We start from the raw sequence: 16,544 nt of genomic DNA, 5'->3' as shown, positions 1-16,544 counted from the left end.
AGGTGAAATTTGTAATTTCACAATATTTTGCCCAAAAAAATTAAAAAAAAATTGTAGTGAAAACATCAAGCTTATTGTAAAAGTTATAATAGGGCAGGATAGCCCACAGCTGCACTTTAATAGGCTTTGACAATTTTTCCATTTTTTAAACAATTAATGAACACAATCCCTGCAAGGACACTAGAGCTGAGAGCCCTTTTGGGGGAAAAAAATCCAATAAAGTAAAAAAGGGTTTGCACAAAGTTGTATTACAAGACACATCAGCTGAGCAGTGGAGGCTCCGTGGGACTACGCTCAAATTTACATTTAGACAGACAGGCAGCATCTTGTATTTCATAATCAGTGGAGGACTGTAACTATGTTTTGTCATGTCACTGTACTTAGGGTTAGGGTACCTGACCATTACACCAACAGGGACATTAATGACATCTCATTCTAAACACACAGACATGTTTCCACAACATGTTGGAGTGTTTCTGTGGGAATTTTTGTTTATTCATCTGTGAGGTCAGACACTGATGTTGGACTAAAAGGCTTGGCTCATAATAATCTCTGTTCCAGTTCATCCCAAAGGTGTCAGTCAAGTTCTTCCACACCAAACTCATCCAACCATGTCTTTATGGAGCTTTTGCTTATGGAGCTTTGCTTTATGGAGCTTTGCAGTCATGCTGGAATAGAAAAGGGCCTTCAACAAACTGTTGCCACAAAGTTGGAAGCATAGCATTGTCCAAATTTTGGTGTGCTGAAGCATTAAGATTTCCCTTCACTGGAAGTCAGGGGCCGAGCCCAAACCCTGAAAAACAGCTTCATAAAGAGGTGTGTCTGGATACTTTTGTCTATATAGAGTAAGTGCAAATTTCAGCATTTTTATGAACCATCCTGACTGCCCTACTTCTTGTCACTATCACATCGGTACCTACATAAAGTATATTTCTGGTTCGTTGGATTGTAGCTGTGAGCTCTTGTGTCTGCCACTGTCTGTGGCTGTTTGATTATTGTCTGACAAACAAAAGCTGTTTCCGTTCACAGTCAGTTTAATTTACACAAGTCATGTTCTTAACATTTATGTTTCAGCTTTAACACCTATATATTTCCTTGGGCCTGTTATAGATGCTAATGTGTGACTGTGACCTTTGCTTCACAACACTCCTGAAGGGCTTTACCTCTGCATGCCATAGCATAGCAGCCAACATGCAAATCTGTCAATAACAAGTAAAACTGCCAGACGCACGTATATGAATTAATTAAACTATAATCAAATATATTAATTTTCTGTGCTTGACTAATATTCCCTTATCGGTCCGACAAAAACCTGAGGCTGGAGCAGGTTTTAATTAAGTGAGACACATAAAACAAACTGGAATACAGAGTAACCCAGCATTGAAAACCCAGCATTCATATGACACAAGTATGAAACTAGGGATTGCCATAGTTGCCATGCTAACATGCTAAAGGTGTGTGCATGGCAAATACAGCCCCACTAAACAGCATGCCTTCAGTGTTTAGGTCAAAGCAAACTGGAGCCTCACAGAACTGCTGTTATGGCTGCAGACTCTTGGTCTTGCTTAAGTATTTTTGTGCATTTTTATAACTTCAGTAGATGTAGTTAAAATAAATGATGCTGTAGAGAACTGACAGAGGGGTGGGCTGAAGGCCTTTCTTGGTCCCATCAAACAAACATTCCTATCTGGAACCAGGAAGACTTTCACTACTCAGTCTGCAAACCACCAGACCTAATGGACATCCTACATGAATATCAGCAGTGGGAGCAACAGTAGTGTGAGGCAAAAAAGCAGAAAAACACGGCAAGTCAGAGGGTTTAAGATACTGGAGAGAAATTCAGGAATAATTCAGTCATGAATGAGAGGGGTTTTGTCATGTAGGTCTCAAGTAAAGTTAGAGAAAGTGTTGCATTGTTATAACAGTTCCAAAAAATAAATAAATAAATAAAACTAACGCTAAAGTGTTGCAGCCTCTGACATCAGGCTGCAGAGGTCTTTATACGACATGTTTCCCAAAGGCTACACATCAGCATCACAGTCATAATTTCTGATTAATGGTTAATGAGATTCTGAAAACCACATATCCATTAAAGTTATTTCCAGTTTCTGTATTGCAGAATTTTCCATAAATTTCTTAAATAAGGAAGCGCGACTCCCTTGCAAAAGACTTCTGTGAAAGAAAACTTTTCATAATGTCTGACTGGAGGTACATCACTATGGTGTCACTGTAAAAATAACATTTAAAAAAAGGGCATTTCTGTGGAAATGCTGTCAGTTGTAACTCAAGAGAAGATGTCTTTTTGTAAAGGTTCTCATCCACTTCGATCCGTTTCATAAGGCTGAAGCACCCAGTATGCTGTGGCTACAGGTCATCCTGCTGTCACTCCTTTACTCCTTTTACTCCTATACTATACTTATATACTTTTGCTTGTGTGGGCACTGTATATACTATACTTTCCAAGTCTCTACACTACATATATATATATATGTGTGTGTGTGTTAGATAAGATAAGACAGATAAGATGAACTTTATTGATCCTGCAGTGGGGAAATTCACTTGTCGTGGCAGCTCATAAGAACAGAAAAAGAGTGCAGTGTGTGTGTGTGTGTGTGTGTACACTTATATATACATATATGTACACACACACACAGAGACATATTTATATATCGTCGTGCAGCTGATTTCATCTTTTTCTCGTAAATGGGGTCATCGGTTTATTTTGAAAGGTTTTACCGGATGTCCGTTATCTTATTGCGTCCGTCTCGCTTGACATCAGTGCCGAGTGGCCCAGTGCCACAGACACAGAGACTTTCACAATAAGTGACCACCAGGGGGCGACAAACCAGCTTAAAATACACCAAAACAAACTGGTTATGTTTTCACTGGTCCTGAAAAAGTGGAACACCACTCTGTTGAAAATACTCCTATCGTGAAAGTACAAAGGCGTTACTAGAAAAATGTGCTAAGCATATTGATGTAAAGTTAATAAAGTAGCATAAAATTTAAATACACAAGCACCTCAAAGCTGTACAATATTTGAGTAAATGAACTAAATTTCCACCACTGCTGTAAAATGTTCTGATAACGACATTAAAATGTGGGTAAATGATTTAGCTCTTTGGTTAGACATAGTTAGATAACACATCTTTTCTTTTGTCATGTTTGTTTGTTTGCTTGCTTGCTTGTTTGTTTTCTGATGTAAATAAGGTTTAAATAGTATTGTGAGAGACAGTTGCTATTGACTAATCATGATGAAAACATGAAAACATATGGCAACAGACAGTAAAAGTTTTAATTGTGTGATATTAAAGACTAATTTGTTATCACTGTTGAAGCTGGATGTTTTTGGCGTCTTTTCTTAATAAAAAGGGTTTGACACTTTATGTTAGAAATCTGCTGACTAGCCTAGATAGGTAGATAGATAGATACTTTATTGATCCTGAGGGACATTCAATAAAGCAATAGTCTATGCTTTAAGATAAGATAATCCTTTTATTTGTCCCACAATGAAAACATTTATAGTGTTATAGTGTGCGAAATCAAACACAAAGAGACATCACAGAGAAAGACACAACAATAAATAAACAAATAGACAAACAAACAACAATGGACATAAGAAGACCAACAGCTGGTGGGTAAACAGTAGACAGAGGCTGAATTGCATTGCACATGAGTGTAAAGGTGAAAGGTATAAATGTTTAAATGTTACCCTGAGTAAATTAGTGAATGATTAAACAGGCAGGTGGATCTTAGGATCGTAAATGCTTTGGAAAATTCCGCCGCGCCTCCAGCCCAGAAAACCAAATGAAACCTTAATGTCTTAACGAGGCTGAAATGACGTGACCACATCACATTAAGAGGCATAATGATGCACCATGATTTCAGACAAAGAAACAGAATTAGACTGAAGGCTTTGGACAAAGACAGTATGAATTTGTATGTAACATGATGATGAATTTCAGTTTGGCTCTCGTGTCGTCACATCACAGTGTTTACACTGCTGGTGGTTTATGAGATTTGTATTGACACACGGGTGTTTACTGTTTTCGCATTTATTTCTGCAAATTAGCTTCTGTTGGTGGCTAATTGGGTCCGTTTATTCATTTGTGCTGGTATTGTCTGGGTCACACCCTCATTATGTACAGTATCGTCGTAGGGCCACGTGATGGTAAGCGCGAGCGTCCCACTTCACTCCAAGCGCATCACTTGATGGTGAGGACAATTGTTGTCTCGGCACATAAATACCGGAATTCCGATGTTTTGGCCTTCAAAATAAGAGCTTGAATTTTTTTATCATTTCAAAAAAAGGGGGTGCGTATCTGCTCTGTTATTTGTTTGTGTCAGTTTTGGCAGCCTTATCTTATGTGCGTGGAGTTATTAATGTGACGGTATGTAAAATGTAAAGGTCTTGCTGAAACATAAGAAATATTTCTGTTCTGTTGTGCTGAAAGTAACGTAAACTCAATTCATTTTTTATTCGATATGATTTGATTTATTTACAGATCTACAAAACATGTCAAACCCACGGGGGACAATGTGTTGAAGTAAGAGCACTTATTTCAAACATGCTCTTTCCGGCTTGTCAAATGTGAGAATTTGACATTTTCTTATCTTTTGTTTTCTATCACTGTAAATGGAATATATTTGGGACTTGGACAGCTGGTAGGACAAAACAAGCAATGTGAAGACCTTTTGTCAACTTCATATTTAATGAGAGGCTGTTTCACATTGTGGTGCCAGAATTAAAAAGAGCTTCTAGCTACAGCATTTTCTCGAGGTGCGTCCCGCATTACATACACCTCAACTCACTGCACAGAACATGCTTGTACTGTATATATTTCACAATATAAAGTAACCCACAACATTATATTTCTATCTATATATTTCAGGTGTATAATTATATGGTTGGCATAATTTATTCTGCATATTATATACTTTTGCTTGTGTGGGCACTGTATATACTATACTTTCCAAGTCTCTACACTACATATATATATATATGTGTGTGTGTGTTAGATAAGATAAGACAGATAAGATGAACTTTATTGATCCTGCAGTGGGGAAATTCACTTGTCGTGGCAGCTCATAAGAACAGAAAAAGAGTGCAGTGTGTGTGTGTGTGTGTGTGTACACTTATATATACATATATGTACACACACACACAGAGACATATTTATATATCGTCGTGCAGCTGATTTCATCTTTTTCTCGTAAATGGGGTCATCGGTTTATTTTGAAAGGTTTTACCGGATGTCCGTTATCTTATTGCGTCCGTCTCGCTTGACATCAGTGCCGAGTGGCCCACAGAGCACAATCTCCAACAGAGAATAGGAGTATCACCCCGGCGGACAGTTGCGGTAGCCCTCTGGCTCGGATATTTCTCATTTTCTGGATTTGTACATTACAGATAAATTCCGGGATGCCTTCAAATAAAAATGTCCAAGGTAATAAATAATGCAATATCGGACTGCTTTGTCTTTTTTCCCGGCATCTCAGCTAGCTAAACCTTAGAGTCTTTACAATAGAGCATCAGCAGGCCGACCCCGGCTAGCGTTCAGTGTAAGCCTCTGACGATATTAACTAGCTTGCTCTTAAAATAACGTGTTTTCCTTTTGTAGGAGGGAAAGCCTTCGGACTCTTGAAGGAGCAGCAAAGGCAAAAACTGGAAGAAATAAACCAGGTATGCATGTTCCCTTTTTATTTCCCACCAGCGTCTCTAAGGACACCTCACGGGGGATTTGAACCTAATGAGCAGGCACACACTTGACTTGGCATTGGCCTTGCTTTTGAACGTGCGGCCACGCTGATGAATCAGTGCGGTTAGATTTGACTGCCTCGGCGGTGCTGTGAATAATCCACTGCCATAAACGCCAGACACATTCATTGCTGTTGACCTTTGCGATGCTGTTGATGCATTTTATTGATTGCCCCCTGCAGTGTCGTGGCACTTGTTGAATGGCCGCATGCTGTCACACATCTCCCGGGTTTTTTTTTTTTGCTTTGTTTTGTTTTTGTCCTCAGACTTGATTATGTCCACCTGTTGTTTTACTTGCAAAAATGCGTGTTTAGTGGCCACCTCATATTTTGTGAGCACATTCCGACCGCTCTGCTGTCCCTGCCGCCCAACTCGTCCGTGTTTGGACGGGGGACAGGTGTCTGAATGAGCTCTTTGTCCAACATTAAGCCTCGCTCCGTCAGATTTCTGTGTAGTAGTTCCCACAGATTAACTAGATGTCTGTATAATCTCTGTTTCCCTCCTTTGCTTTGGCTGGCCGCCTGTCATCAGCTCCCACACTGAAAACCAGGTCGCGGCAAGAGGGCAGCCGGGAGCGCCTGTGGCGTTTCTGTTACCTCCATAGAGATTCGTGTAGTTGTTACTGTCCCTCATTTTTCATCAGAGGGATGGGAAGGGAAATGGCCCCTAATTCCTAAGCAGCTGGGTCTAAAAATAATATAATATAATAATGCTGTGATTAAGTCCAGGCTTTTTGTGCACTGATTTTCATTCCCGTATGTTAACATTGGAATGAAACTCCCATCATTTTTATGTGTCCAGGGAGCTAAAATAACACGCAGTTGATCTGCAGCTGTCGTTTTACTTGCAGAAATGCTCAGCTTCAGCTTCTCTTTGATATTTTTTTAGAATATTAAAAACAATATCTTCAGGTTGTGGTCAGTTGGACAAAACAAGACATTTTAAGACATCAGCTTCTGCTAAATTTGACGGACCAATTTGCTGATAACTTGATTAATAAAATACTTGTTAGTATCTGAATCTTCGTCTGAAAGCAATGCAGTCTGGTCTGTATTTGAACTCTGTATTGTGGAAACATTCTTAGTAGAAGTACTGACCGAGATTTCGTGGCAGATAGTACATGTTCATAACACTTGTATACTTGTATATGAGATAATACTGTGACTGTGAGAGGACGTTGCTGTCCTGTGGAGGACCGCGGTGGTGATTCAGCACGGCTGAGTCAGGCCTCTGCGATAAACACCCAGTTGTGTTTATCTTCCTCACCCTTAATTACTAACTTGACAGACACATAGAGGTCAGTGCAGAGAACAAGCTCCCCCTCTGTCTCTCTCCTCCTGCCATGAAGATTGAAGCTGACTCCCACATGGCAGATTGCGTCATTATAATTTTATTAGAACGGCTCCCTTCAGGCTCTTTTCCTCCACACCCTTGTGAGGTGTTCCACTTAATGAGCACACAGGGAGGAGTAATGACAATCCGTTGGGGGAGATCATCTTAAGATCGTGAGTCATCAAGCCCAAATTGGAAGTTTTGGACACATTTGACAGAGCCCAGTCAGATTAATACACTTAATGCTCTGATTTGTGTGTGTGAGTTTCTGTCCTCTTTTAATTTTTATTGTGTAACACAGCTGGTTTCACAGCAAAGTTTAAAGCTGATTTAGGTCAAACCTGTCAAACCTGCAAGACTTGTTTTTTTTTTTTTTTTTTCTAACCCCATTTTCCATTTGTCTACATTTCAGGAATACCTGGAAGACCAGAAATACAGGGATGAAGAAGACCTGGCCGAAAAATTGGAAAGTCTTAAAAGTAAGCAAACCCAGTCCTTTGTGTGGACGTGGGGCCTTTTTCCTGGCTTTTGTCTTTCAATATTAGTTTATTTGTTTGTCTGAGCGTGCGTGCACCCACACACACATACACACACACATTTCTTCAGAACTTTGCTTTTCTCTGTGGGAAAGACATACTGCTGTGATTTCTTAGAGGTTTGCAAGGCCAAGTCCTTCGTGGCCTTGGAGGAATGTGCCAGGGCGTTCCTCTGCTTGTTGTTACAGTATTCAGAACTTTGTCGCTCCTGGGAATAGGAAAAAACAAAAACCAACTGCAAGTAGGAGCTAATTACGGGAAGAAAACTGCCTGATTTATCAAATTACATTGCTCACATATTACTCATGTATGCTCTGGGTGCACGCATTTTATTTCCTGTTTCTGCAGTTGGAAGTTTTCTTCTCTGGCATTTTTCTGACAGAATAACATTCGGTTGTTTACTCTAATAGAGGGCATACAATATGTCTTGAAATGAGAAACATGCTCCCGTGTCCCACTTACAATCTCTGCTTGCCGGGGGAAATGGAGCAGTAATATATAAACAGAAAAGGGACCTGACACTCACGTCCTCAGAGAGTTACTGTTTTTTCTGTCCCAGCAACCTGAAAGTCGTTATCGAAACACTGTGCAGCTCAGGACCAAGTTTTATTTTTATGAATAATTTGATTAATCTGTAATGTGTTAGTTTAAGAAACACATTAACAGTTAACCAGTTACTTATTACAAGACATTAGCAGGATATTGGCCCTTTATTAGTCAGTATGGGCATTATAAACTTTTATAATCGTTATTCTCCCTTAATAATACTTCAGATTTCTAACTCAGGACTGAAGAAGCCTCTTGGATGAGAGGTGAACAGTCCAGTTTCACCAACTCAGCTCTACATGGTTAACCGTGACCAAGATGTCGGTTCTTAAAAGTTCATATTTCAGTATTTAATAAAAGATATATTTCCATGTCAAATAAGTATTGGCAGTATAGAGCAATGGCTAAAAAATATTTTATTATTATTTCCTTAAAATTGCTTAGTTTTTCTGCATGTTGTTTTCTGTTTGTTTAGGCCAAACACACAAATGTGCCAGATGACTACAGCTACAGTATTTGTCCCATGTTGTCACAGTGTGTCAGTCTCTCAAGCTTTGTAAAACATTTCTACACACTGCACGTTTTATTTTTTATTTGTCCGTCCATAGACAGGAAGGAGAATGAAAATCAAGTTGTTTTCCAAATGAACAGCAGCCTGCACTTGCGTGTTTTTCTGCCCTCAGAGTCAGCGTTTTATCAAAGGATGGGAAGTTCTTTGTTTATGCGTCGGCCTAAATGACAGAGGAAGTCATCGCCCATTTAAATGACTTTATCGTCTTTTACATTGGAAAAGTGCCTTCAGATGATAGCTTCCGAACTCGCAGTCCTCCTTATGAACATCATCATGAGGGCGCTGAAGGAATGAAGGAATGTGGGTCAGCGGGAATCACCAAAGTTTTGTTTGGTTGAGCCTTTTTCGGTGGCTGCAGATGATCAACAGGCTGCTCTACAACAAGTGGTCCACTCAAGAATTGTTGTGTGCGTGTGTGTGTGTGTGTGTGTGTGTGTGTGTTGGAGGCCCCGCTCTTCAGAGTTTACGAACAGGGTTTGCATTGTCCTGTCCTACTCTCCCATGGGTTCACACAGTTAACTCAGTTCTTTCTCTCCCTCCCAACACACACACACACACACACACACACACACACACACACACACAAACAAACAGAGCTTCCAGTGTGGGACAGAAATAGCAAGTGTAATCTGACTAAAGTGGTCTTCTGGACAAAAGAGACTGGTGAAGTTCAGGGAAAAGCGGGAAAATGTCTGCTTCTAGCATTTTACAGGAGCAGCCACTTCAGTGGCGTGTTAACAATGAGCTTTTATGCACAATAGATCCTTTTTTAAGTCATTGTACACAGAGCTGTGCAGGAATACAGCACATCAGGCTCTGAACCTTTACAAACTTCCTGTCTCAGCATAATGCAGCCAAACTATTTTGAGCCAGATGCTAGTAGAACATCATTTGCTGTTTAATGTGATTGTTTCTTCAGGAAAAAAAAAACTGTTTGGTGACAACAAAGAAGCCAAGGAATGTACAAGGAAACAACGGCTCCAAATCCTGCTTTTTCTTCAACTCAGTTTGTTTTGGGAGCATCACTGGTCTGTGTGTGTGTGTGTGATTTTTTATTTGAGTGAGTCAGCCCAGGCAACTTTGTTTTCCTTCCAGATTTGCTGTGTTTGAACTTAAAGTTCTCTTTTAACCTCCTGACCCTCTCATTCTCTAATCTGTCTCCCATGTCAGGCCCATTCAGCTGCTCTTTGCCTGCTTTACACACACACACACACAGACACACACCTGTCGTTATCGGCTGTTTTTGTCTTTCCTTCTGCCAGGTCAGCTGTCAGCACAGTGTAAGACTGTGAGATCACAGCCAGCACGTGTTAACACTTTTGCTGACATGTAAAAAGTGCCAGCTGGGGGTGTTTGGCGTTTGTTAAAATGGTGCTCTAGCGTATGTGGTGTGTGAACTGAGAATGAATTACCACTCAGTAATGATCTCATTTGTTTCGCAGATAAATATGCTGAGTTTGACCTGAACGACCAAGGAGAGATTGGTGAGTAATAGCCGCACTAAAACACCAGCTGCACCCCAGATAACAACTGTCGGCAGACCCGTGTGCAGCGTCAACATGAGGGAACAGTAATTAATACTGTGCATGTATTGTCTGACCAGTGTGAGCACAGGGCTTGAACAGACTCACATGTCATGTTTGTGTAAAGTGAGACCATACAGTACACCAGTGTGAAAGGTCTGTTAGCGCTTGAGCAGATGTGAAGCACACTACAGATATTGTGATAGATCCTGAGAGAAGGCCGCTAAATGCCACGTATAGCAAACTGTGTTCTTGGGATGGCAGTGTCATCTGCTTGGTCCACCATTGTGGTCCAAGGGTGAAGTATCTATTGAATCGATGACTGTGAAATTTGGATTTCTTTGTCTTTATTGCTAATTAGCAAGTGATGGCCTGCTAACATGCATTGCTAATATGTGAACATGGCATTTGTAAACATGAGCATGATAGCATTCAGCTCAAAGCAACACTGTGCCCGACTACAGCCTCACAAAGCCGTTAGCGTGACTGTTGGGTCTTATGGGAGACACGTGAACAGTGTGCAGAGTGATCATTATTTTATATTGTAAGGTCTGTTGTGAAGTGGTACTCCAGAGTTAGTATTGCACATCTATGAAATTGGGGAACTCACAAGAGACAGATTAGAAAAACAGAAGGAGCAAAATTGAAGCAGTAAAGCCTGAGATATCCCGACATATAATCTGTGGTATAAGCTCCAAACATGTTGGATCCTACATTTCCCATAATGCAACCAAGATTTCAAACCTCCCACCCATCTAAAATTTTAGGTCCCAAGCTGTCACAACTGATGACATCACTAGGTTTACGTTGACATCAGATGACCCTGATGAGATATGTTTCAGAAAGCCCCCTCCAGAGCAGCATAAGATATTTTACGGCTGTTTTCACACGCTGAGTGCTGTGATCCTTGTGATGAGTGAACTGAATGTGTGTGAAATTGCAGGAGCGATGCTTTAAAATGCTTCAGATACATACATAAGCATTTAGACAATATTCCAGCTTCCTTACAACCTAAATTTGGTTTGCAGTGCAGACTGACACTGATAAACACATAAGAATGATTTACTGAAGCATGGATCTAATCGTCAGCTGTTTCTTCTCTCAGATATGATGGGTCTGAAGAGGATGATGGAGAAGCTGGGGGTGCCCAAGACCCACCTGGAGTTGAAAAAAATGATTGTGGAAGTGACGGGTGGCAGCAGCAATGCTATCAACTACAGGGACTTTGTGAAGATGATGCTGGGCAAGCGCTCAGCTGTGCTCAAACTGTAAGTAAACTTCTGCGCATCCGTGAAGTTGATTTTACACACATGCAGAGTTAGTCGTGTCTGCTGACCATCTGCTGGTGCTTTGTGAGCTTCTGTGTGTCTGAGAGGGACGATATGAATCGTGTGCTGTGTCAGCCAATTGTTTCATCCATCAGCAGGGGGTCCTGCTGGGATGACCAGCGGTGAAGTCATTACCCACATGCTGCGTTAGTCGTTAATCTCCATGTTAACAAAACCCATCTATGCTGCTCCATAGTCAACCCGTCCTTATCCTTAGCTGGGATCATGTGCTTAGGTAACTGACAATAGGCTGATTAACCACTGACAGTCACGCAGGACTGACGAAAATGCCAAAACTCATCATATTCTGTCAACAACTTTCATCTTTCTCAATACAAATCATTCCTTTGATATTATATAATATTTTGTCAATGGTCCCTGGCGGATAAGGTGACACGTTTCCTGCTATTTTGAACCGAGTTAGTGTTTGCAGTGTAAGCCTTTCAAAGCAGCCTTTGCAGTGGGTCGAGAGTGTAGTGGCTGCTGCACGTCAGCTCTGCTGGACTAAGCTGGCTGGACCCTTTAACAGACAAATCTCATAATCCCAAAAACACCACGCAGAAGAAAAATGCATAACTTTTCCTCCTTTGCCCTCAGCCGTTTTTCGAAAGTGTATCCCATAATCCCTCATCTCATATTTAGAAATGTCTCATTCACTCACAGCCTCACATGTCCACTTGGCTGGTAGCATTCTGGTGAGTATAAACAGGTGCCGAAATCCCAGGTTCATTTTACTACTCCGATTGAGCATTTTGGATGGAGTTATTTTCAGTCTTATAAAATCTTAAGCTCAACTGTGCAGAGTGTTTCAGGATGAGCACATTTATAAACCAGAAAAGAGTTTTCATTTGAGTCGGCGTCTGTTGCCTACACTTATTGTAGTATGAGTACTGAACTCTTTAGAACGTGAACATCCAGCAGTCACTGACAGATGAATGTCCCACTTCACCACCCACTCAACAGTAAGTTGTTACGTGTATCTGAAGCTTATCAACCACCTTCATGTTTTCCCAGCATGTGGCTGGTGCTAATTTCCCACCCTGTCCACAACGCCTCTCTTGTGTGGTGCCGTTTTTATCTCTAGAGAGAGAAGCTGAGGGTACAAAACTGCGGTGTTGTGCAAAGCGTTTAGCAGGGCAGCAGTTGACTGACTTGCAATTTGAGGAAATTGTCGTGCGCCACAATTTGGCCTGATTTGTGAAAGCTCTTTGTGCAATGTCACCATCAGAGTCGTACACAAATGCGTAAGGACACAAAATCAGTACAGTTTGTTTAACCAAGGTTTTCAGTGACGGACGAGCCTTACATATCTTACATTTTATGCTCATGGCTGGTTAACAAGTAGCAACAGCTGTGACTGGTCTTCTCCTACAGAACTGTTGATTTTAGGCTTTAGCCAAAACAAAACATTTTTTTCCCCATTAAACTTGTTACTGTGTTTACTATGTTAAATTACTTTATTTAATGTCACTGTGTTCATGGATCCTCATCCAGACTAAACAGACATCTAGTGTGTATCATAGGCTATACTGTCTATAGTATGTACACAATAACAAGATTAAGCCAGCTGGTCACTGATCTGTTAAGCTTGTCTGTCTGCATAGAGCAGATTAGCCTAACATGGCAATTTGCTAAAATTATACGCAAGTCATGTTCAGTTTTAAGAGTCGTAAAATTGCAATTCACAAATATATAATGCATGACTTGTTATTGGACACATCGGTAGTTGACTGATGAGTGTGAGTGGTGACCTGAATGATTTAATGTATTTTTGACAAAGTGGAAGTATCAATAGTGAGAAGAAAAATTGGGTGACGGTTGGCGGTGAGAGTTTGAGTCGCTGAGTGTCGGTTTCTCCATGGAGATCACTGCTCCTTACGGGCTTAGTGGAGCTTTGGAGAGTTTTCCAAAAAAGGAAATTGAAGACAGGCATTCGCTCTGAATAGCTCCTGTCAGATCGCTCACTCTCACTGTGTACAGCCTAAACCGCTATTCCCCCCGCTGTCCCTTTGTGGCTTCCCTTCATTCCTTTCACTTAGCTGCTCAGCCCGTTCATACCCCGAGTTTAACTGTGGCCTTTTGTATCCTCCAGGAGCAGCACTCAGCTTTCGACAGGATTCAATATAAAATCAAACTTCTCACAAAAATTGACTTTTGAGGAGCTCTCACATCTTTATATACAATCAATGATTGCCGACAGCAACAACCCGGAAGTTTATCCTTTATATCCCAAGGGTACCTAGCATGGCCTACCAGCGTCCTAACGGTTTTATTGCTGTAACTCATCGCAGATGTGTCAGCCTGTGTATGCAGATGAGTAATGATACAGAAATGCTAAAGTGTGAGGAAGGATTAGAAAGAGTGTTCCATTACATAGTTTATCCACCAGAGGGCGCTGAGAAGTTGATTCTCCAACTGTAAATATTCCAAATCTAAGGGATCTGAATCGAGCTTGACTGCTTAGACAACGTGGTTATACAAAATAACAAATTTCTAATTGACTCACTGTGGTTATCGGCCTCAAAAATTCTGTGTACTGTTTAATAAATGTTTTTTTTTTGCTGTTCCTCTCTCTTGACAGAGTCTTATTATTTGAGGACAAAGCAAACAGCACTCCGTGCAAACCGGACGGACCCCCTCCAAAGCGGGACATCGCTAGCCTGCCTTAAAGTGTGGATGTCAGCGTCCGGATTGCCGACGGAGCAGAAGGGCCATCCGTGGTTGTGTGAAATTGAGTCGTTCTCTTAACATGTGGAGTGTTGTGTTAGTGGGACCAGTGATTAAGGATGTTATTTTGTGATATACGGTGTGTGCGAGGTGTCTGCTATTTGGAAGAGCCCACAACTCGCTAAATGATGTTTGACTGTGAATATTATCGTTCATTTTTTTCCTTAATTAAAATGTAGCATTGATAGTTGTCCATGTAATCTTAAAATTTTGTAGAAAGTGTTTTCATGGTTATATTTTAAGGGAAGACTCAAAATACTCCAGAGGTGTTTTTTTCTCTTTTCCTTCCTTGATTTTTTATTTTGTTTGTTTCGTTTCTGGGACTCATTCCTTTTTAATGTGACAGTAGGACGCTTTTGGAGAAGCACAAGGAAAAGAAGCAGTTTTTCCAACACATTTTTTTGCACTGTCCTCAGTGGTCTTGGATGGATTCTTGTGGCTAATCTTGGTCAGCTTCTCACTTTAGATCAGGTGCCAGAGATTACAGGCCCATTTCCTCTGGGCCACAGGCCTCGGAGCGGGAATACTGATCTGGAATCAGTAAGTAGGTTATCACGGCCACCTCATGATCTGATTTTTTCTTCCCTCTTTCTTTTTTTTTGTAGATGTCTGTACTGCTATATGCATTTTGAATATTTGCTCACACTAGCTGAGAGGAGAATAAGCGATCATGTTGACCGTCTTTCAGTTTCAGTCCTTGGCTCGAGGACCAAGACTCAGTTTTAGATCTGTAAGGTTAAGCACATGTTAGTTTTGGAAGGAGTGTGATTTACAGGCACACGAGCATTAAAATGTACATAATATACTTCACATAGTACAATCATATTCTTTCCAAGTGCCTCAACTTGCAGATACTGTAGAGCTTAAACACGCAGATTGAAAAAAGGAGGGAGTGCACACAAGTGTTCGGTTCTAGCAGTCCTCTTAGCTCACTAATTCCACAAAACCGTGAAATAACGTTCTTTGTTATTTGGTCTTATGGTTTTAATGATGTTTGTTGAATCATATTGATATGGTGTTTCCACAACATTCTGAATGGGCGAATTTTTAAATGGAGTTTCCATGTTTGTTTTCCCGTCACAGCAAGCGTTTGTTAGGTTAACCTGCACTCGTCTTGCAGTTCGTGTATGTGGTTTCAGTTTGTTTTGGATTCATGTTTCTCCCCAGTCATCCCTCTCTGTTTAACTGGGTTCATCGTCCTGTGAATTCTGCGTTTCGTGCCTCAGTGTTTGTCTCTCCAGTTTAAACTTTTTTCCTGTATCTCACACTATTTACTGTGAATTTGGTACTCGTAGTATTTAAACCCACTTGACATGTTTTTAACTATTTTGCTTTCAGCCTGATAGTCACATCACATCTTTTAATGTCTTTAGGATGCACACGTTTGCAGACACCAAAGGAATAAAAATTCTTCTTCTCACACTGGCCTGTTAAGTTTTGAATTGTTTATTGCAGTAATGGAGATGTTTTAAACTCTTGACTAATTTTGAGTTTGGTTGGAAAAAATGAGTGGTTTAATAAGTTTAATAGGTATAGCGTAAGTGTTTTATTGTGGTTAAACATTTTTTTTATTTCACTTGTAAAATCCAGTGCTTGTTCAGATCATGTTTCTGTGTTTATAGCAGTAGACGATGGACGACACGCAGAGGGAGATTTAGTCATAAATGCAGTAACCCTGTTGACTGTAGCACGGTGTCTTGTGCAGTGAAATGTGACGAAGGTTAGAAAGAGCTCCACAGTCGTTAATACTGTCTGTCCGTCAAGCTCGGGGTCACATTGCAACGCGTCTTCGGACCCTCGGCGCTGATCTTCCAGTTCGTTCACAGGCAGATACAAATGCTCTGTTTGGATCTTTATGTTTCACTTAAATAATACTTTCATTCCATATTTTTTCTCATCCACTTTCCATGTTGCGTAATGTACGTGTAGCTGAATGCATACATACCCTTGAGCAATAAAATGTTTTCATGAAAAAGGAAATGGCTGCTTTTGAATTTGTGTGTAAAAGTCGTTCGTGCCACTGCATGAGAGAGCAGGTGTTCGTGTGTGGAATAGTGTAAGCGATATTTTAACAAGCCCGCTAACAGGCACATCCAGTGGGATTATAATAAGCGCCTCTGTAATTAAAATGATAATCACCCTGGCATGTAATAAACTGCCAGGAGCTTATGTAGGCACAGAAATAACAGGAGTTGGACAGCGCTGAGGTTCTAATGTAAGGAA

General features: G+C 40.7%; 1 protein-coding gene across 1 annotated transcript; it reads left to right on the top strand.

Annotated features, from left to right (window-relative positions):
* Positions 1 to 5,286: 5,286 nt before the first annotated feature.
* aif1l (allograft inflammatory factor 1-like) lies at positions 5,287 to 16,301 on the top strand. The gene is made up of 6 exons (XM_046374680.1): positions 5,287 to 5,447; positions 5,622 to 5,683; positions 7,503 to 7,569; positions 10,186 to 10,227; positions 11,372 to 11,534; positions 14,176 to 16,301. The coding sequence occupies exons 1-6, from the start codon at positions 5,423 to 5,425 to the stop codon at positions 14,261 to 14,263; spliced, it is 447 nt and encodes a 148-aa protein (XP_046230636.1). The 5' UTR covers positions 5,287 to 5,422; the 3' UTR covers positions 14,264 to 16,301.
* The last annotated feature ends 243 nt before the right edge of the window (positions 16,302 to 16,544 follow it).

The sequence above is a fragment of the Scatophagus argus genome, chromosome 20 (assembly GCF_020382885.2).
Source record: "Scatophagus argus isolate fScaArg1 chromosome 20, fScaArg1.pri, whole genome shotgun sequence".
In the NCBI taxonomy this organism is placed as follows: Eukaryota; Metazoa; Chordata; class Actinopteri; family Scatophagidae; genus Scatophagus; species Scatophagus argus.
This window is presented reverse-complemented; position numbering and strand designations above follow the sequence as displayed.

Excerpts from the sequence above, each read along its gene's own strand:
- aif1l (XM_046374680.1), top strand. The coding sequence starts at position 5,423 with ATGCCTTCAAATAAAAATGTCCAAG. Across the intron at positions 5,684-7,502 it reads AACTGGAAGAAATAAACCAG|GAATACCTGGAAGACCAGAA; the intron begins GTATGCATGTTC and ends TCTACATTTCAG. Across the intron at positions 10,228-11,371 it reads GAACGACCAAGGAGAGATTG|ATATGATGGGTCTGAAGAGG; the intron begins GTGAGTAATAGC and ends TTCTTCTCTCAG.